At 52.1% G+C, this 21,649-nt stretch overlaps 1 protein-coding gene across 1 annotated transcript; it reads right to left on the minus strand.

The window, feature by feature from the left end:
* Positions 1-311: 311 nt before the first annotated feature.
* On the minus strand, positions 312-20,980 carry RHCG (Rh family C glycoprotein). Its single transcript, XM_010986739.3, has 11 exons — positions 20,761-20,980; positions 13,273-13,459; positions 9,897-10,047; positions 7,654-7,801; positions 6,612-6,778; positions 5,030-5,167; positions 4,695-4,831; positions 4,255-4,379; positions 3,973-4,046; positions 1,428-1,517; positions 312-757 (listed from the first exon to the last, which is right to left on the minus strand). The coding sequence occupies exons 1-10, from the start codon at positions 20,945-20,947 to the stop codon at positions 1,452-1,454; spliced, it is 1,380 nt and encodes a 459-aa protein (XP_010985041.2). The 5' UTR covers positions 20,948-20,980; the 3' UTR covers positions 312-757; positions 1,428-1,451.
* Positions 20,981-21,649: the final 669 nt, after the last annotated feature.

A 21,649-nucleotide genomic window follows, 5' to 3' on the forward strand; every position in this document is an offset into this window, starting at 1 on the left:
ACGCCCTGGAAAGAAGGCCGGGTCACATGGCGGGCACGGTGGGCATGGTAGTTTCACTCAATGGGTGTGTTTCTGGGGTGGTTGATGTGAACTAAGGAGGGGCCTTGCAGAAAGACCCCAGTCCAAAGGCTGGGCCCTGCTAGGAGGACTCCAGACTCCAGCACCCCAAATTCTTCCTCTTCAGCCTGGGATGATTTTCATTGCCCTGTGAGTGGCAACTTGGGGTGGGAGGTCAGGACTGGGGCAGGAGGCCCAGGGTCTCCTAGGTCTTTTTCTCCCTCAAACCGGCCCTGTTGGGGCATTCACTTCCATTCTGCAAAGAACACCAAGAACGTTTATTCATGGAGGCCACTATCTGCATGGCACAGAGAGGTCCGGGGGACTCGGTGGGTGTGGAAGGTATTGGCTGAGGGGCAGGCAGGGAGTGGAAGAGCCCAGTAGTTGGCAGCCGGCAGTTAAGTTGTCTCCTAGAAGGGCTCGGGTCCACCTCCAGCCCTCAGCCTCACTCTGGCCTGCTTTTCTCAAGATGTGGCCACCAAGGATCCTGATGGCAGGCCTCCTACAGCCAGGACCTGGCTTGGGTGCCCACTTTGTCTACAACTCCTCCTCCATTCCCAGGCAGGCCCCCTGGGATGAAGGGGGAGGGAGGGGTGGAGGCGTCCTGGACCAGGTCAGCAGCCAGGGCTTCTGCTCGCCTTGCACTTGTGTTCCCAGCTTGATCGGCACTGGCTTCTTGGGGAGCGCCAGTCTGTGGAGCCTGCAGGGAGAGAGCCAAGAGCAGCAGGCCACTGTCAGGTCCTTTTCCTCTTCTGGACAGATGGGCAACATTAGAAGCAACTGGTTACAGCCTTGCTTTTCTCTTTCCTTAAACCCCAACATCCTCTCCTGCCACATCACTCAGCCTTTCACCCCAGACACAGCTCTTTCCAAGCTTTGGCCTCCAAGGAGGACAGATAACAAGAGCAATGAGAAAGGGCTTGGTGCATTCCACAGTGGCAGCAAGGAAATGTTAGCTGATGAAAAGAAGGAAGGAGGAGAGGAAGGAAGGAAGGAAGGTCTTGCCTGAGCTGATCAACTGAATAGAGCCAGACTTGTCATCTCCACTTTTATAAATGAGGAAATGCAGGCTCAGGCTCTGGGGTGAAGAGATCCTCAAAGTCCCTCTGCCAGTGAGCAGCAAAGTTAAGTGTGCACCTGGTTCACCTTCCATGTATTCCTTCCAGTCCAGAGTGCCTTCCACAAATTTCTGTGTCTGTCCAGTAGGCACATAGTCTGACTCTGAGTGCCTCTCCCACCAACCCCAGCATGCTGCTCCACTCCAGGCAGGAGTGGCTCATATCCTCATTTCTTGGTGCTTTTTGCTTCTTTGCTGGTGGCATCTGATTCCAAGAGCTGGGCCCCCACTGACAAGCCAAGCCCACACTTACCTGCTTCTCACTTGCCCTGGGAGGTTAAGGTTCTGAGGGCTTGAGGGTGGGATCCTCAGAATGGTGGGTAATGTTCTGTTCCTTGGGCATCTGCAGAGAGAGGAGGCAGCTCTAAGGGCCCTGCCCCAGGCCGGGAAGGTGTCCCTGGTGAAAATAGAACAGCTTTAGAACGGCCTGGGCAAATCAGGAGCAGCAAATGGTGTGTGGCGGGCGCCACCTTGTGATCACTGTGCAGTTTGCGTGCTGCGAAGCGGGGCAGTCCTTCACACAGGTACCCTGCCCCTGCTTCACTTAGCCACTGTCCAGGGTGCTGGGGCACTGTGAGGCCAAGACAGTCTTTGTCCAACTAGAGCAATGGGCAGGTAGTCAAGTGAAGTGCACAGTGACAGTAAGAGTTGTATATACACACAAGAGGCTGATAACCCAGCCTGGGGAGATCCCGATTGTGCTGAACACACTTTTGAAAGAGGAGTGGTAGTATGCCAGGTGATGGGCAGCATGGCAGTTTCCCTGAACTGCGGGCAGGTCCAAAGGTGAGGTAGGGGGAGATGTAGGGGAGGCTGGAAGTGGATTGCTGGTGGAGTAGGGGCAGATCAGCCCAGCCTTGGCCTCAAGTCTCAGATTTGATCCTAAAGGCTCTCATCTGTGGTCCTGGGGAACATGTGCTTCACTCCCATCCTCTGGAAAGCCACATCACCTTCCAGGTAAACCACCCAGAGGTCATAGGAATGGTTGATGGTGATTCACTTCTATTGATATGGAATTATATTACTTGATACAGCGCAGAGAAGGTGTGAACTTAGAATAACTTATAAAGATCAAAACAGAACCAAGAGTGAACTTCTACATATCAGAATTGATAACGTTTTTTAGTTTATTTCATTAGCATTAAATCTGTGTGATTTAATAGTGTCTAAAATAGTTTAAGTTCTGACTTCAAAAATAGAATGAAAATAATTATGCTGCTAAAAAAGTTTATTCAGAATATAATAACATAAAAAGACTTCTTATGATAAAAGAGAAAGAGCAGGATACCAAATTGAGTATAATATCGTCTCAGCTGTGTAAGGAAAATCAGTGCAGATTTAAAAGACTGGAAGGACGTATGCCAAAAATATTAATAGTGCTTGAATTAGGGTGACAGTGTTTCTTTCTACTTTTCTCTATTTCCAGATTTTCTCTAATGAGCTTCTATTCATGTTAAAATTTTAAAAATAATTTAAAGAGAGTGAATTTAAAAGGCTTATTAGTTATGTACATGAAATTGATTTTTAGTAGACATTACTTAAGATTGCTCTGAAAACTTTTGGTATGGTTTTTAAAAAAACACAGCCAACTCATCATCAGAGAAATGCAAATCAAAACCACAATGAGTTATCACCTCATACCTGTCAGAATGGCTATTATCAGAAAGCCTACAAATAACAAATGTTGGTGATGATGTGGAGAAAAGGGAAACCTTGTACACTGTTGGTGGGGAAGCGAATTGATGCGGCCACTATGGAAAACACTACGGAGGTTTCTCAAAAAAAAACTAAAAATAGAACTGTCAAATGAAAGACAGTGATGGGCAGAACCCTGTCTCAGAAGCCACAGACACAGGCTAGGTCCTTGCCCTTGTCAGAGGGGCCAGTGCAGGAGGCAAGAAGGACCCTCTGCCATTCTCCATCACCTAACTCAGGTGAACACCTCCAATAATGATTCATGGGGAGGAAGGCCATCCCGAAGTCCCCGGAGGCCCAAATTGTGGCATGTTTTTAAAGAAACTGAGTTCTGTGACATCCCACTACTTTCAGCTTCTAGAACAATGTTTCTCAAGTTAGAGTTTTGTACTGACACTTCTCAAGATGCTGGGAGAAATGTTGGTACAAAATCACCCAGGAGCTTGTTCCCATGCAGAGTCCCAGGACCTACGAAATTAGAACTTCTGGGCTGGCATCCAGGGGAACCTGAGTTTTTAACCAGGTGTCTAGGTGGTTCTCATGGATACTGAAGCAGAGCACTGCTCTGTGGTTCTTAACCCAGGCTGTATATTAGATTCACCTGAGAAGCTTTAAATACACTGGCAATGTCCAGGCCAATTAACTCCAAGTCTCTGAGGGCTGGAACCTGGGCTTGGAAAGCATGTAAAGCCCCCACGTGATCCCAATGTGCATGTAAGGGCCAAAAACCACTGGTCATGGGCAGTGGTTCACAGAAGAATTTCTCATCAGAATCACGTGAGGGGTTGTTAACAGAGTGCTGGACCCCACCCTGTGAGTTCTGAATTCAGGAGGTCTGGGTGGGACCGGAGAATTTATATTTCTCACAAGTTCCCAGGTGTTGCTACTGGGGAGCACAGGAGACTATGCTTTCGGAATTACTGCTCTGGAATGAAGCCTTCAACCCCCAGGAGACACAGCCTCCTGGATAAAGAGCAGGATGACACAGGCTCTGTCCCCCAACCCTCAGCTTCCAGCTTCTCAGGCCCCAGCCCAGCTAATGTGGCCAGGGGAGAGGGGAATGCACCTGCCCTTGTGCAGGGGGACAAGTCAGTAGGACTCACCTCCCAGTAGACTGCATCCTCAAAACAGTTTTCATCAGCGGCTTGTCCCCAGAATGGTAATTTCAAAATGAACCCTAATGAAGTTGAAAGTCACAAGAGATCAGGAACTACTTCCTCTCTGTCTATCCAGCCCTTTCCCTCTGCTGGAAAAATTCCCCCGGTCCCACAGCCATAAGCACAGTGACAAAGGATTCCTGGGAGCTCCGGCTGACTTCTGGTACACACTCTTGGGTCCCCCACCCACAGAGCCCCACCTTCTCTGGCCCAGCCACCCCTACTCACCTACAATGAAGCCGCCTACCAGGGCCATGGCCAGTGACACGAAGAGGCCGGCAGCCTGGAACTTGCCCTGCAAGCTTGCAGTCCAGCTTGCTTTGAAACTTTCAGGGTCAAAGGCGTGGGCAAGCCTGGGGTGGAGACAGGGGGCAGATTAGGGCCCCAAGAGAGGCCAGATAACCAAGCTCAGTAACCAAGCTCAGACATCAAAGCTCAATTGCCCCTGGGCTGCAGCCTTCCCATCTGCAAAATAGGGGCATTGGAAAGAGTAGATGTCTCTGAGATTTTTGTGGAAGGACAGAGATTGAGGAGAGAGCTCATGAAATAGTGGTCCAGATTGGGCAAGAAAGGGAATAGAGACACAATCCTGGACCCCAGAGGAACAGTAGGAAGGAGGAATGGAGAAGGAAGGAGGGAGCACAACCTCCCCACATCTCCATTCTTACCCTTTCTGCCCATACATCTCAGTGTTGGCACAGGCCGCTGTCACAGCACCCACAATGCCACCTATGATGCCAGGAATGCCATGCAGGTTGTGAATGCCACATGTGTCCTGGATCCCCAGGTGGGACTCCAGGAATGGCTAGAAAGGGGAGATGGGTGCTGCTCAGGCGGGGAGCTGTGGCAGGGGTGTAGGGGGACACCAGGATTCTGGAGGCCCCAAATACATAGAGATCTAGGATTCTCTAGCCCCCTCCCCCACAGGGACGCCCCCCTTACTGTCAGGAACACAGAGACCCCAGCATTCTCCAGCCCCCAGCCCCTGGCCTGGGGCCCTCACCGTCAGGTACACAAAACCCAGGGTGGAGATGATGCCGCAGATGAAGCCAACGATGAGGGCGCCGTAAGGCATGAGCATCATCTCGGCAGCAGTGCCCACGGCCACCCCTCCTGCGAGCGTGGCGTTCTGGATGTGCACCTTGGTGGGACAAGCAGAGGGGGCAAGAAGTCAGTCCTCTCCCAGAATGCCATCCTGGAGAAGCTGATCCAAAGCCTGCGTTGACTCCCTATGCGTGGGTGCCACGTGGGAGCCAGCGATGGCCCAGAGTGCACCTCAGCCAGCCAGGGGACAGCAGAGGGCTCCAGTCTGGGGCAGGCAGCCACCTCTGCACATATGCCATGGACACCAGCATCTGGACATCTTCCGTGTCCATGCCAGTGAGTTCCGTCAGCACGTCTGCATATTCTCTTTATATCTGGGTGCCACGCATCCCCGTGTGCCCAGGTTCACAAGTCTGGATGTGCATGTGTGCTGACATCAGGCACCTGGGAGGCCTATACATTCACACGCCCCCAAGTCAGAGTCTGCGGGCCTACACCAGCACCCGCTGACCTTCTAAGGGCCTACCTGCACCACGTACTGTGTTGCCGGCTGGTGGGGATTATTTTGTTTCATCTCTACAACAAGACCAGGAGGTTAACACAGTCATCTTTTGATGTTTGCAGATGAAGCAGTTGAGGTGCAGGGAGGTTAATGGGCTTGTTGAAGACCACACAGGTAGCAAGGGGCAGAAAGGTGTCCTGATCCAGGTCTATGTGGAGCCAGAACCCCTGACCTTGACCCTATTCCATGTGCCTCCCTGCATGTGCCCACATCAGTGTGTCTGATTCTTCTCCCCGGTGTCTGAGTCCCCACCTCTCTGCGCGGTGACTGTCAGTGCATCCAGGGGTTCATGGCTGTGTCCCAGGATAACAGGCACTCCTGGAAGTGTCTGAGGACACATATGCCTGTGTCAAGAAGTTAGTGTCAGAATATGAGTCAGAGAGAGGTGGTCTTCTTTTTACAGAAGGATCTACTGGCACCCATGGAGTTTGGACCCTTCCCACTAATGCTGGAAACACCTGTCCCAGTGTGTGATATGAAGGACACTGCTACACCACATCCCTACAAACCTCCCATGTGGAATGGACAAGGCATTGAAGAGATTCCCCTTTAAGTGTGTGGGATGGGGCAGGTGGAGGCAGCTCTAAGAATGCTGAGGACCGGTGTCTGGAGGATAAGAAGCTGGCAGAGAAGAGGTGCCCCTGGTAACCCTGCTGGGCATGTCTGATGTGGTGCTCTGCCCAGAACAGCTGTCAGCACCCAGGTTGTGGGGAGCAGAGCCAGGAGAAGGAGCCAGCTCATCCAGAGTAGCTGGCATAATGGAACCTACAAGAATCTGGTTCTGGGCTCTGCCAAAAGCCAGGTATGTAACCTGGACAAATCATTTCTCCTGCAGCCTCAGTTTCTTCATCTGCAAGATGGGTGCGATGATCCTTACACAGCCTGCTTCACAGAGTTGTTGACAGGACGTGGTGATCAGTGCCTACTGGGTAGCCACACCTCCCCCACAAGGTCCCCTGCTGCTCCCCCCACTGCTCACCATGTCCAGTTTGCCCTTCTTCTGCAGGGCGCTGGATAACGCCACCGAGGTGAGCACACAGGCTGCCAAGGAGCAGTAGGTGTTGATGACAGCTCGGTGCTGGGCATCCCCATGATTGGACACAGCTGAGTTGAAGCTGGGCCAGAACATCCACAGGAAGAGGGTGCCTGGCCAGACGAGATAGGGCCAGTAGGTCCAGAGGAAGAGGCAGTGGATGGGCCCAACAGAGCTCAGGCAGACATCCTGCCCTTTAGCTCTAGGGATGTCACATGACTCAGACACCCCAGGTATCATCACTCCCATAGCTTTATTCATGCTGGCGGCTCTTCCTAGAAGGCCCTCCCTGCTTTACTCACTACCTAATTCCCACTTAGCCCTCCACGCAGCTCCAGGAAGTCTACCCTGATCCCATAATTGAGCTAAATGCCTCCCACCCTGCTTCAACAGTGCCTTGAGGGAGAATGTTTTTCTCCACTGTAGGGAGATTACCTGGTGGCATTGCCATCTCTTCCACTAAACTATGAGGAGCTCCTTGAAGGCAGGGCTGGGTTTTAAGAGACCAGAGAGGGTGTCCAGAAACTAACACAACATTGTAAATCAACTATTTTTTAAAATGTTTTTAAAAAAGATATTCAGCATTAAAAAAGAAAGAGAGAGACCAGAGAGGGTGGTTGATATGTATTTTCTGGAATGACTGGACACAGGAAATAGGGATGGACACCTTGCCCTAGCCCAGGGACAAGTGAACAGTTCCTGGTTACCACTGTGTCTGCTCTGGGCATCCTAGGGAACACATGGGATGAGTGACCAACACCTAATGGGGGAAAGGGACAAGCATCTGGGATCCTGGGAGTATCTACTGGCAATCTCTCTCTGCTCTTCCTCCAAAGCAAACTGGCAGCCACCCACCAGACCACATGGGGACCAGGTGTGATCATGGCGGCCAGAACTCACGGTGACCCTCACCCATGATCGTGGTCCTCACCCCTCATGACAGCCCTCAGTCATTGTGGTAACCCTCAGTCATTATGGAAGCTCTCACCAATCATGGCAAAGAGGTCCGAGTGGTAGACAGAACTTTGCCTCTCCTTGCTCTGATATAGGTTGGGTCGGTAGAGGATCCGGGTCACTGTGAGCCCAAAGTAGGCACCGAATGTGTGGATGGTCATGGAGCCCCCTGCGTCCTTCACCTGGAGTACAAGGGGCCTGTCAGGCTCTGACCCCTCCTGTCCCTCCCTCCCCACAGCACTCCCCTGCCTCCCCAACACAGACAGAGATTCTGCTGTCTCTGACTCCACAAGCTGCAGGATGGAGTCCAGGGCCCCCACAGACCAATCAACTTGGAAGGGGAGAAAGTGGGGACCCCTGGACATCAACTATACTTCAATAAGAAAAAGAAAGTGGGGATCCCTGAACACAGGCAGTGAGCCTGTCAGCAAACACCAGGTCATCCTCACCCAGCAGATGGGATTATGCCCAGATGGGGGACCCAGGCTTGGAGAGGGACTTGCCCAGCCACACAGCTGGAAGAGGTAAAGCAGAGCTAGGACCCAGGGCAGCCCAGTATCTAGTTTGTCACTCACTAGCTTCCACCTTATCTGAAGTCCTGGGAATGCTCCTCTGCCCTCTGAACTCTCCCTTCTCCACATTTCCTTCTCCACAACACTCCTGGACCAACACCGCCCCATCCAGTCTGCCAATACCCCTCTCCCCCGCATCCTATCATGCTTCTTGCCCTCCAACCTCCCAGCTAACCTCCCACCATCCACCCCCTCCCTCTCCTCTCCCCTGTCCCTCAAAGTCAGAGCAGGCCGACTTGGTGCACTCTCCATCTGTCCCTTCCTGGTCCTCAGCCCTACCTGACTCAGCCTATTGCACCTTTGAACTTTAAGTCTCAAGTTCTTCCTTTACACGGGGGAGACTATAGTAACTTAGCAGAGCTGCCTTGAGGATGAAACTAGACAACTTGTGTAAAGCCCTGGGCAAGCACCTGGCCCTCAACAAGTGCTTGATTGATTTAGCCTTCCTCTCCTCCCCTCAACCTCCCCTCACTTCCGCTTCCTCTTCCTCCTGACTCAGGACATTCCCATCAGAATTACAGACTTGTTTCTTCACTTTAGATGGGGAAATCCAACCTCTGACGTAGGCACAATTATTACCTACATGTTACAGGTGAGAAAGCTGAGACTCAGGAAGGGTAAAGGGCTCCCCGAGGTCACATAGCTAGTAGAGGCACCCACCAGGCTGGGAGTCAGGAAACTCAGCTCAGTCAACAATTCATTCGCTAGCTCTGTGACCTTGGATAACACACTTAACCTCTCTCTCACCAGAGTGACTCAAACAGCCTCTTAACTGGGGTCTCTGCATCCGACTGTTCTCACCACTGGATATGGATTTTATTCGAAGTGAAATTTTAAAAACCATTGGAGGGTTTTAATCAGGAGAACAGTCTTATATGCATTATTAACGGGTCATTAAGGCTGCTGGTGGAGATTGGCTGAGGTGGTGGGTGAGGCAGTGTTGAAAACAGGGAGATGAGTCAGGAGGAAGAAGTATGATGGCTTGGACTAGTTTGGTGGCTGAGAAAAAATGACAGAATGAATGGTTGAATGTAAGGTGGTCTAAAAAATACACCTTGGGGGTTTCCAGGCAGAATACAAGTACAGAGGAGTTGGGGGCTAAGAAATGGATGGGGTCCTTGAATAATCCTCACTCCTGCAAATATACTAAAGACATGTCTGAGCCAGAGTCAGAGGCTTAAGGTGCCCCTTACCTGGGCCAGTGAATTGGCCAACCCTAGAGGTCATCATTCCTGCCATAGCCCATATGAATGGTACCTCTGGAGTTGTGCAGTGCACAATTTGTGCCGCTGTACATGTCCACCTTGGCCACTCCCCTGGGAACCTTCCTTACAGATGTGTCCTCTCAGTATACTGGGTCTTTTTCTTGGCAGAGCAATGTGAGAATGTGTGTGAGAGTATGTGCAGGAACATCCCACTCTTTCTACCTGATGTGAAGGAAGGAGAAAGGAGGGAGAAAGAACAACATGTGACGAACCCCTTCTCTGCCTAGTTTCTGGACTGATTTACCAGATGGACTATCATCCTTGTCTAATAAATGTCATTACTCCTACTTTAGAGATGAGGAAACTGAGGTTCAGAAGGTTAAGGGACTTGCCAAGTTTGAATTGAATCCAGTGGGCATGTCTCCCCAGCCCTCTCTCTATCCCCTGTTTTCCCCCCAAGAGTCCCCTCCACCTCCATCCCCATTCAGAGCCCTGCTCACCTCTAGCAGCTCGAGGAGAATGTACTCATTCACTGCAAAGAGGGTCACTTGGAAGAGAGTCATGATGAGAAGCTGGACAGGGCTGACTTTGCCCAGAACTGCCCCAAAGGCCACACAGACAGAGCCCACGCAGAAGTCCGCGTTGATGAGGCTGTGGGGAGACGGGTCAGGGAGGGGCTGAGGCAACAGCAAGAAGTGGCACTCCAAGCCCTGGGGCTGAATCTGGACTTTGGTCATCTGTGGGTTTGGGCCTGTGACCTAACCTTCCTGTGCCTCAGTTTAATCCTCTGTGGTAATGGGCACATGATACCTTAAAGCTACTCTCAGAATTAAAATAGCATGTGAGGGATCCATCACAGCAGTGGCAGATACTAGATGCCACACTCTTCCTTTGCAGCCGTATCACAGGCCCCACTCCTTGCAGGCAGCTTGTGCTCAAGGCATCCAAGTGGTCTGACCGATGTTGTTGAACATGGCCCATACTTGGGGCCTTGTCCTGCCCCCCATCTTCTACCTGCCCTTCCGGAACCTCTTCTCACTCCCTCCTCTTCAGGAAGCCTTCCCCAAATCCTCCAATCAGATGTGGTCTCTGCCTCCAGACCCTTATCTCTTACTCTCCTGCTGGCTACCAGGGCCTTGCTTGGGTTTGAGGTATCATGACCAACTCTTCACCTTACCTGGGAGAGAGGACCTGTGTCTAGAGAGAGAGAGAGGGGCCTTCCTGCAGCGGGGAGGAAGCTGGGGGCTGGGTGAGGGAGAGGGCAGGAAGGCCAACAGAGGGGATAGAAGCAGAGGAGCACAGAGGCCCTCCTTAAGGCTACACCCTGAAAGCCCAGCCAGCCGGCAGAAGCAGATGTCACACGGTCAGAGTAGACCCTGGTTGCATTCATGTGCCTGCTTCTGTGTCACCCAGGCCTCCTTGTGTCCTGCCAGCAGCAAAGCTGTCCTGGATTCCAAGGCAGACTCTCAGCATGTCTCTCTGAGTCATGAGAGTTGGTGTAGGGACAGTAGGGGCTACTACTTCCTTAAGGCAGTCACATCCAGAGAAGTCCCCCTCTCCCATGCTCAGGGTGTGTGTGTGGGGGGAGAGGGGTGGGGGGTGAATCAGGAGGTGAGAAACAAGAAGTGAGCTGAATGTAGGGCCAGTGGGTGGAGTCGGGGCAGGACACTACTCCCTTAGGGTCCCTTCCAAGACAGAGGATGTTCACTGGAAAGTCGGCTTCACTATTGGTCACTGCTGCATCCCCAGGGCCTGGCTGAATGAATGATGATAGTTGCTAAGTGCCAGGCACTGAAATACCTTCTCAGCATTGCACATGCCCTCCTGTACCGCACCCAAACCAATGGGACAGGTACTAGTATTAGCCACATCATAAAGATGGGAAATCAAGTCTTAGAGAAGCCGAGTTATTTGCCCAGATTCCGATAACTGCAGCCAGAAGACCATCTGACAGAAGTGACCAGTAGGCAGGAGTGAGAGAAGCGTAGAAAGGCCCGCAACTGGGGCATCAGCTCCTGGGACATGGAGATCTGGCTGTCGCATCTTGGGCAGGGCCGGCAAAGGGACACCACCCTAGAGTGACCAGTGGGATCTGGAGGATACTTCAGCAGGGACACGACAGAAGCTATGAGAAGGGTCCACAGGTCAGGTCGGGGGAATGACACACTCATCTCAGCCCTGGGCACCCACCAGAAGTCGGCTCCCTGAAAATCAATTCCCTGAAAACCAATATGCCAAAACTCAGTTTGTCAAAGACTGATTTGCTGAATAACTGGTTCATCAAAAACCTGTTACACAGAAGTTTACAATAATTCCCTTTGAACATTTTTTAAAGTTGTATACTTTTGTTTTTCATTTAGCCATAGCTATTTTGCCATGGTGGCCAATTAAATATATTATAGGTATTTTTATACTTTGGGTCTATGGCTTTGGGAATGAGAACTTCTTGTGTATTTTGAACGGCAGGGTGATATGCAGGCCATGGATTTTATATACAAAAAGACTGGCTTATTGGTTCCAAAAAATTTTCTATCTAGTTGACTGTTTTTCCTGTTTCTCTTAATTCATGGATTTATTAAGTGGCTTGAATGAATTAATATTTTGCAAATATTGGACACATGTTTTAAATTTCAGGCACCTGGCCTATGATACTTGACTGGTGCCCCGTATGTGACAACAGGGATTTGCACTTTAAACTTGGTTTTATACCAATTTGCCTCTAAACCCTTTCTAAGGACTTGGTTTTCAAGCAGGCTAATGAATGCTTGTTTCTACATACCAATGACAACTTTCTCAAATTACAAAATGTTTTTTTCTTTAGGCAAACGTGTCATATGTCTACAGAAATTGAAGACAGTCTAAACTGGACTTAAAGAAGAACCTCCAGTAAACCAAAACTTGACTAAAATTGGGGGGAAAAAGGCTCCCAAAGGCTGTTGATTTTGTCCCAGGCAACAGAGATTGCTATAGGTTTCCTAAAGTGCCATGGCCTAGAAAATTTGATAAATGAGTCATTCAGTGAGTTGACTACTTGGCAAATTGGTTTTGGGGAAGTTGGCAAATTTATTTTACAAGCAGGTGGTGGTGCTGGGGGGAAGGGCACGTTGAGGCTTCTAGGAGGAGGGAAGGACCGCGCTGCCTGATAGGAGAGGGTGGTGGTATTCATCAGACCAAAAGGTTATCACAGAGAAAAATGATGAGGGTAGAGTGAGAAGAAATGGGGAATAGGGTGCCCCCTTGTAGATTGAAGCAGGGAGGGCCTTTCAGCCTTAGGTCTCCACACCCACACCTGCCTCACTGCTCTTTCCTATGCCCACTCTGTGGGTGGGATAGGGGCAAGACAGGGAGAGGGCAAGGCAGGGAGAGGCACCTCCATTTGACTGGATTCCCTGTTCAATGTTCTCTCCACAGTGAACCTCATGGGACTGGTTCAGGCAGCCCCACACTCCTCCCCGTTGCCTGCCACCCGCCCCAACATGGGCTGCGGTCTTTCAGGGCGATTTTCATGTTCGATGTGTCAGGGTGGAGGATCCGGACCCAGCCCACGGAGGGAAGGCTGGCCTTGTGTCCCTGCAGCCTGCGTCTTAGGAGGGGGTAGAATTTCCAACAGCACTTGGGCATCATCAGAATTCCCACTCTGGAGGTTCGCTGATCAGGAAATGAGTGAGTGGGTGAGTGAGTGGGTGAGTGATTGAGTGAGTGAGTGTGTGTGTGTGTGTGTGTGTGTGTGTGTGTATGTGTGTGTGTGTGTCTCAAGCTCGGGTACCAGATGATGAGGAGCCAGCCCCAAGCCCCCGGGCCCTGCCCTGGCTCCGCCCCTTACCTGGGTCCCGCCCCATACCCGGGTCCCGTACACCCGGCCCGCACCCCGCTCACTTTTCCACGCCCACGAGAACGTAGTTTCCTTCAAAAGAGTTCAACCAGCCCTGCATGAGCAGCGCCCACTGGATGCCGAAGGCCGCCAGAAGGAAGTTGAAGCCCACGGCGCTGAAGCCGTAGCGCTGCAGGAAGGTCATGAGGAAGCCGAAACCCACGAAGATCATCACGTGCACGTCCTGGAAGCCTGCGGGGAGAGCGCAGCCGGGGTTCTCGGCGGCCTAGCGAAGCACTGCCGTAGCCCTCGGTCTGGGCCCTCGCGGCCCTCTACAGGGCCAGTGTCTTCCCTGCCAGTGGCCGGGCCTGGGCCGCCCCGCAAGGCCGGTCCCATCATCCACGCATCTGGGTGTGGGGGCTAGGTGTAGTACTGAATGGCTCTGCTGCGGGTAGAAGAGCCACTACCCCCATCAAGTCATAAGCGCCTCCGGAGGGGACTGGGCTGGAGGCACCAAGGTGAGCTCCCGACTTTAGGCCACTTAGACCACTGGGTTATAATGCCAGGACATGCCTGATCGCCCCCCTGGGGAGATGACAGCTCCCCCTCTCCACACTAACCCAGGGTTGGGGTGGGCAGCTGGGCATTTGAAACTGGGGCCAGCGGATTACATGCAGGGTCCAGGGTCTAGAACCTAGACTTTCCAGGGCTTTGCCCCCTCCACTCTATTCTTTTACTGTGGAGAAGTTAGTCTCATCTGGCGGTGGAGTCCCTTGACTGGTCAAGCACGTCAGTTGATCACCCTGAGGAATATCTCTACATCCCACCCTCCCTCCCAGCAAGTACACTTTCCAGCATCACTGAGACCTGAATTGTTTTGTTTTCTTTTTGTTTTGTTTTTTTGTTTTTGTTTTAAATGGAGGTACCGGTGAACCCAGGATCTTGTGCATGCTAAGCATGTGCTCTACCACTGAGCTATTACCCTCCCACCCTTGAGACCTGAATTTGAACCCCAGTTCCTCCATCTGCCGGGAAGATGATTCTGGAAAGTCACTTAACGAACATGGGTCTCAGTACCTTGTGTAATGCTTACTCATAAATGTTCCTGAGATTAAATGCAGATGTGTATGTAAAGCACCTAGCACCCACAATCCACGCACAAAATGGGCAAGCGTCATTATTTATTGTTACTTTATTATTTATTGTTACTCAGACATAATCTAATTAGTTCTGACTCAATCCTTCTACCAACTCAGTGTGGCCTTGACATGCTGCTTCCCTCTCAGAGCCTCAGTTTTCTCAATGATAAAACTAAAAGGATGGCTTACAATGATCTTAACTGGCTCTCGCCGGAGAGGACAGATAGCTGAATTGGAGTTAAAGAGTATATAGTGTTCTTTGTACTATCTGTATTTTAGCAACTTTTTGTAAATTTGAAAAGACTTCCAAATTAAAAAAAAAATTTTTTAAGGGAACTGCAGGGCCCCAGCCTGGCCCCACCCACCTGCCTCCTCATTCTTCCTTTCCTCCGTCCTCTCCTTCCTCCTGTGCTCCAGCTGCGCTGGCCTCTCTTGTGCTCAGTCCCACCCGGGGTCTTTGCCTGTGGCGTTCCCTCTGCCTGGAATGCTGTTCCTGCAGGATGGCCAGCAACTTCTCTTCCTGCAGATCTCAGCAAAATGTCACCTTATCACAGAGGCCTTCCTAACCCCCCAGTTTAAAGTCGGTTCTCTCCCTCGTGGCACCCTCTTCTTTCTTTTCTATTTTTCTACAGTTTGTAGGTAGGTTTGTTTGTCTAGCTCACTAGATTGTAAAGCTCCAAGAAGGCAAGGCCATGCCTGTTTTGTTCACCCTGGTATTCCCCAGCGTCTATGAGTGGGCCCAGGTAGACTCTCCATAAATATCCATGAATGAATGAATAAATGATTATTGTCATGATCTTAGCAGCACCCAGATACGGCAGCTGAGCAGCAATCAAGGGGCCCAGGTGGGGTTTCACCATCAGGTGAGACGGCAGGCCCTCTCCAGGCCATCTCCTACCCACAGAGCAGATAGACCCTAGTGCCCACTGCAGCCTGTCCAATGGAGGGGCAGTGATGCTTGTGCTCCTGCTGCCTTAACCTTGCCTGCCCTCATCTGTCTCCCCTGAAGTCTTCCTTGAGGCCCAGGCTACAGCCCTATGCACTGGGCTAGCAGCCACCTGGATGAGGCCCAGGACGGAGGTCCTGGCACATTGTTGGGTAAGAGCTGGGGGCATAGACATTGATGCAAGAGACCTGGGGGTCCTGCTTCCGTATGGTGCTCTGAGCTTTGAGCTTCCCGTTCAGACTTACACAAACAGCTCGCCTTAGGTTTAATGTGTGCAGCCGATTTCATGTATTACTGTGTTTCACGGTTTATCACATTTCCAACGGTTGTGGAGGAAATGGAGCGAATGTATGTGGTTATGGTTACTCTTGGGAAGAAGTGACAGGTAACAGACAGGAGGAGAGGTGTGAAAGAGGGAGGAGACACGTTCAGACCACAGTAGCAGAAGCGGGGAGGGGAATTGGCAGGAGGGCAGGGCTGTTGGTAAACACGGGGAAGTAGGAAGAGGTTGCCAGGGTGGGAGCGAGGTGCTGGGTCTAGTGCTGTCTGTGGGAGTTCGAGATGACCACGGGGAGGGTGGTGGTGAGTGTTAGGCAGGGCAGTGTGGGAGGAATGGAACCTGGCTGTGCAGGTTGGAGCTGGGGTCTGCCGGGAGATCTAGGAGCCGCAACGTGGGAATGGTGAGGGAGAAACAGAAGCGGAGGACTGGCCTGCCTTGAAGCCAGCAGACCAAACAGGGAAGGTGCTGGGAGGGAGGTGGGAGGAACCCTTGGAAAAGTCAGTGTGTGTGGGGGGGATCTTTCAAGGTGAGAGGTTGTCAGCTGTTTGGTGGCAGAGGAACCATGTGGGCAAAGGTGGGGCTGAAGAGGACTGGGGGTCCCCCCAGGGATGATTTGTACTTTCAGGACTGCCTTCATTCTCCCTGGGAGCAAAAGCAGGGAAGCCTTGGCTTCCCAGGGCTTCTCTGAACCTGTGGTCCTCTTGCCAGTTCTCTGTCCTTCTCAGAGACTCCCTGGCTGTCCTGATCTCTGTCTCTGACCATCCCTGGGGTGTCTCTTTCTCCTCCCTCCACATCAGGCACACAGACACCAGTTTCCCTCTCCTTGGTCACCTTCCTGATTCATTCTCTGGCTCCTTACTCTTTATCTCCCAGACTGGTCCTCACTTAGAACCCAAATGTACCACTTTATTAATTTATGCTTCATAAAGCTTGGTACTATTGAAAATGTTTTTAAAAATAACAGTCTGAAGGTCCAGATTGTATGACCTTCAGCAAGGACATAACCTCTCTGATCTGCAGTTTCTTTTTCTGTAAAATGGGGGATAGTAACAGAGTTCAGAGGTGTGCGGTGTACATTTAACAGGTCATCCAACCAAAGCCCTGGGCTTGGCCTGGCTCTTTAGCAACTGCTCAATTATATTAGCTACTACTTCTCCCTTTCTCTTTCGAGACTGACCAGGTGCTTTGCATTCAGTTGGATTGAGCCACTGCCCCACTCCCCGCTCCTTCCCCAGCCTGGAGTGACTAGCCCAGAAGCTGCTCTCAGCCTTGTAGGGTGGGGATGGTGTTCAGTCCTAAGAGCTGCCACAAGGGGGCACCAGTACACAGCTGTTCTCCACTCCCTCACTCTTCCCTCTCAGGATGGGTCCCCAATGAGGCTGGCCTGAAGCTGGCCAAGTCTCAAAAATCTGAGGACAAGTTTCCCATGCCGGTGGGCCACAGCAGCTCTCTCCCCTCTGCTGCCTCAGCACAGGAGCAGTGCCCTGCAGTGGCCTGGGTACCAGCCCCTTTCCATGCTTTCTAGGCCGGCCCAGCCTAAACTGTTGCCTTTGAGGCCTACTAGCCAGTCCCTCAGTTCCCCAAGGCTCTGTGCCCACCTCTCCCACACCTCAAAGCCAACCACAGAACCACCCCATAACTTCAAAGTCTCCTGGGGAGATGATCGGAGGAGGGGATGGCAATGCTGCAGAGACCTGGGGAGACAGGTGGGCTGTGCAGAGGGAGGGCTTGGCCTCGTTTCTGCCTGTGCCACTGACCAGCTGAGAGTGTTGGGCAAATCTCTAACCTCCATCTCCTGTATCGTAAAATGGAAACAAATAAAGTCCCTGACAGGCATGCAAAAAAGTACTTGTAAGTGAGGAGAGCACAAAGGAATTTAAATGTTAATATTCAAGGAGACATTCCTTGGCCACATTTCTAAAGCGATGCTAAGCCTCCATTTAAACACCTTCAGTGGATGAGTACTCACTCCCTTCTGAGGAAGCGCGATGTCAGCATTTACTGTCCTCTCGTTTCATACCATGAGATATGCTGTCTCAGCCACCCGCCATCTTCGATCTGGGAGATCTTGTGCATTCCCTCTTCACAGATGAACATACTGAGGCTCAGGGTGGTTAGGGAGGTAACTCACTCCCTTTAGTGACAGGCCCAGATCTGTTTAATTCCAGAGTGGGCCACCAGGTTACACTGCCCTCTGCTTGTGGGAAAGCTCAACTTTAGCTAAATGGAGCTAAATCTGAGGTTCAGGTCCCCAGGAGGGCAAGGTGAGCCTTACTGCCTCAGTTTCATTAAACAGTCCTTCAGGTGTTTGAAACTGTGGCATCCTCTGCCTTGGGTCACCTTCTGGGAATGTGGACCACTCCCCCCTCAGTCTTCCCAGGAAGCTTCCTAGGAGCTCAGATGGCCCCTCCTCAGGACAGCCTACCCCAGACTCAGCCCCCTAGAGCACCAGCCCAGGAGGAAGTTTGTGTTCAGCAGCTGGTGTCTGCAGCATAGCCTCTGAGGGCACTGCCAGGGCGAGTCCTTAGCTGGCTCTACCTGCTGGCTGCCAAGGGGCCCACACCAGGGGAGCTGTCCTCAGGCCCCCGAGCCCCACCTGAGCCCGTTGGAGCTGGACTCCTCTGGAAACTGAGATGCCCAGCGGACTCCACTAATCTCCTGGGCAGAAATGAGGCCCGCACAGGTGTTGACAGCCTGGAGCCAAGAACCTGGAAAATACCACAAGGGCCTGCCCTCACCCCATGCCCCTGGGAATTGCCTTGAGGCCCAGGAACCCAGGTTTGGAGCCCCACCAGGGCCAGGAGGCCACGGGCCTCCAACTCCTACCCACAGCCACCACGACCAAGTAGGGCAGGAGGAAAGGTGAGACTAAGGGGAGGAGAGTGATCCAGGAGAGTGGGCTCGGGTGCCCAGGGCTCCTACCCTGGCTCGCTAGTTTCCTAGCTGGGTGACCTTTGCAAGACACTTCTCCTCTCTGGCCTTAGTTTCCTGGTCTGTAAAATAGGACTCATAACATTGCCTTCCTCATTCAGTAGTGGTAATGATCAAGGGAGGGAACGCATGTTCGGTTTGAGTTGTTGCCACTACTTCCTGCCCTTGCCAGGGAATCCCGAGGCCAAGATTCTCTCCCTACACTACTCTTCTCTCCGTCACTTCCTGCTTAGATGACAAAGAGCTCCCCATGCACAGAGGACATGGCAGGAGAAACTCAAGGCGGTTGTTGATGGCTGGGGCTGTCTCTTCCTCACGTAGTGGCCTCCCTCCTATCCCTCTCACAACCTCTGCACTCGGGCCACATCGAGCCACTCAGCCCCTCTCCCAGCACGCTCCTTCTGTGGGCCCCTCCCCTGCCCTGCTTTTCCACTCCTCACCATGCCATTGCTTTCCAGGAAGCTGTCACAGATCTCTTTTGCCCAGAGCTCTTGACCCCTCTGAGGCCAGGGGTGTCGGGGTACACCTCTCTGTCCAGGGTGGCCATAAGCCCTGGTTTGCTGGGATAGTCATGGTTTATGCCTATGTCCTGGCAAGTTACTACTAGCATGAATCTCCTACCTCTTCACTCTCAAAAGTGTCATTTGGTTGATAAATTATCTGGTCACCCTCTAGATAAAGTGATTGTTGAGTGAATAAAGGTCGAGCATGAAATGTCAGTGGGTGGGTGTGCAGAGAGTGGGGATAGGAGCTGGGGAGATACGAGGGCCATGCCCAATATTGGTGCGGTTCTCTAGCTCCTATTTCAGGATCTTGAGACCTTCCACTGCCCAGACACAAAGAAGACCTATGGAATGCCCATGGGAGGCCTTGCCCTCATGCTTTACCAAGGGGCTGGCTCTGTGGCCATCAGCTGGAGGGAAGAAATGAAACAGGCAGGGGAGGGTCTCAAGCTTGCCTGCCTCACCATTTGCCAGGTCAGTTCCTCACCAAGGGGCATAAAGGTGGGCAATGTGAAGGGTATATTTGGAATCTAAAGTCCAAGGCTGTGACTGTCAAGATCTCTTAAAACACGGCCCCGTGTGGAGCCTCCTAGACGCCGTGGTCTCACCAGCACAGAGCACTCTCTTCTGTCACCTCCTTTCTTTTAGGCACCATATTTCCATTAATATAGCCTGTGGTTTTGCTAGCTTTTTGGCAGCCACTTAATACAGTTGTCTCCCACTGAGCCTGCAACCTCCCCCACCTCCAATTATTTTTTCATGCAGGCCGCATCCTGAATGTGTGCCGTTATTTAATTGGATCTAAGTTAAATGCTATTTCTGGAGGTAAAGAATCCCAACACGGAGGATATACAAGCCATGGAGGGAAGACCAGTTTGTATAGGTGGCTGCTGGAGATGAACTTTATGGTCCCTTCGAAAACTAACAGTCCATGACTATGTGAGCACCAACTGTTAGCAAGATTGTTACTGGCTGCTGGTAGATGGTATGGAAAACCAGAAAGCACAAGGGCATGAATGATCCTAGGCTGGGAGTCCCGAGGTTGAGCCAGCCCGAGTGACCTTGGACCAGTTCTTCTAACTCCTGAGTCCTAGGGCCTCTGTGTTTAGTGCTGTTCTAGTAACTGCTCTAAGAAGTGGGGATTCCATGCCCAGCACTGTGCCAGAACTTTCTGTGCAATGTCTCATGCCAGCCTCACCCCACCCCTGTAAGGTAGCTCCTAGTGATTTCCCCATTGGACAGATGAGGAAACTGAGTTTCCACAAGGTTGACGGTTGCCTGAGGCCACCCTCGTGGTTAATGGCAGAGCCATGATAGAGGAGAGGTCTGGTGATTCCAAGGCCATACTCTTAACCACAGCATCAGATACCAGAGAATTCAGAGATGCTTTTTCTCCCTCCCCAAGCCAAGAGAACGTAGATGTCATGGTCCCCCATGCCTCTCCCAGCAGCAGGGCTGGTAGGCCAACGCCATCCCTACAGCCCTTGACACTGGAACTATCCCCTTAATTTGGAGAGCATGGGCACAGCTGGACACTTTCCGAGCTTGAGCTCCAGATCCTGGGGAGTTACCCTGGTGGGGAGCCTAAGAGGGGCGGGGCAGGGGGCTGTGGGCAGCATTCCCTCCTCCAGCTCCCGCCCCGCCGCCGTTGTTCTGGAGCAACAGGCCACGGAGGTGAGGCCAGGCAGGACTGTCGGCCCGGTGGGGACCGCTCGGATATGTCGCAGGTGGGCCTGCAGGGTGGCGGGACTTACTCGGGTAGCGAAAGTAGAATTCGTTGTCAAGGTCGCTGGACATATTCTTAGACAACCTCTCCTCGATCCAGTGGGCGTCGGCATCCGGGTCATAGCGCACGAACACACCGAAGAGGACCACCAGGACCACCTGCAGGAGCAGGCAGATGACCGGCAGCCGCCAGCGGAGATTGGTGTTCCAGCCCATGCTGCAAGGGCGCCTGGCCGGGGCGGGCGGCCGGCAGTTCGGTGGGTCCCAGGCGAGGCGGGAGCGGCTTATTAAGACCTGGGCAGGGGCGGGGCGGCCGCGTCGGGTTGCGGAACAGCTGATCCGGGTGCCGCCCACGCGCTCGCCCAACCGACTAGGGGACCCGCGGGCCCGGGATTCGCCCTTCACCCGAGGGCCCCTGAGGCTTCCCGAGTTGGGGTGGGGGGACAGTGGCGGGAGCAAGAGCCAGGCTGTGGGCAGGGATTAAGGCGCCCCAGCTTCGGTGGATCCCATAGATACTGAGCAGCACTGCCTTTCCCCTTTTGTTCCAGTGAACAGAGAAAGAAAAAGCCGATCATTTACCTCCTACCGAGATAAAATCGAAGGCATTCCTGGACATAAATCATCCTTATCATCATCATCATCATCACCACCATCCCTTTCTTCTTCTGATTACAAAATTCATACAGGGTACAAGAAAAACCAGGAAAGTCCAAGAAACTGTCACGGACCGGGGAAGCCTGAAGAGACTTGACAACTCAATGCGATGTGTTACCCAGGATTGTATCCTGAAACAGAAAGATGTTCATGGAACCCACCTGGTGAAATCCAAATAAAGTCTGAAGTTTCGTTAACAGAGATGCACGCATGTTGGTTTCTTAGCTGTGACTAATGTACTCTGGTTACCTAAGATGTTAATAG

Source organism: Camelus dromedarius, chromosome 29 (assembly GCF_036321535.1).
Source record: "Camelus dromedarius isolate mCamDro1 chromosome 29, mCamDro1.pat, whole genome shotgun sequence".
Classification (NCBI taxonomy): Eukaryota; Metazoa; Chordata; class Mammalia; order Artiodactyla; family Camelidae; genus Camelus; species Camelus dromedarius.

What these genes read in the sequence shown, in the direction of transcription:
- RHCG (XM_010986739.3), bottom strand. Translation starts at nt 20,947, where the DNA reads ATGGGCTGGAACACCAATCTCCGCTGGCGGCTGCCGGTCATCTGCCTG. An exon ending in GTTCTCGTGGGCGTGGAAAA is followed by an intron (nt 10,048 to 13,272) that starts GTGAGCGGGGTG and finishes GTCTCCCCACAG; the next exon opens with CCTCATCAACGCGGACTTCT. An exon ending in AGAAGGGCAAACTGGACATG is followed by an intron (nt 5,168 to 6,611) that starts GTGAGCAGTGGG and finishes TGTCCCACCAAG; the next exon opens with GTGCACATCCAGAACGCCAC.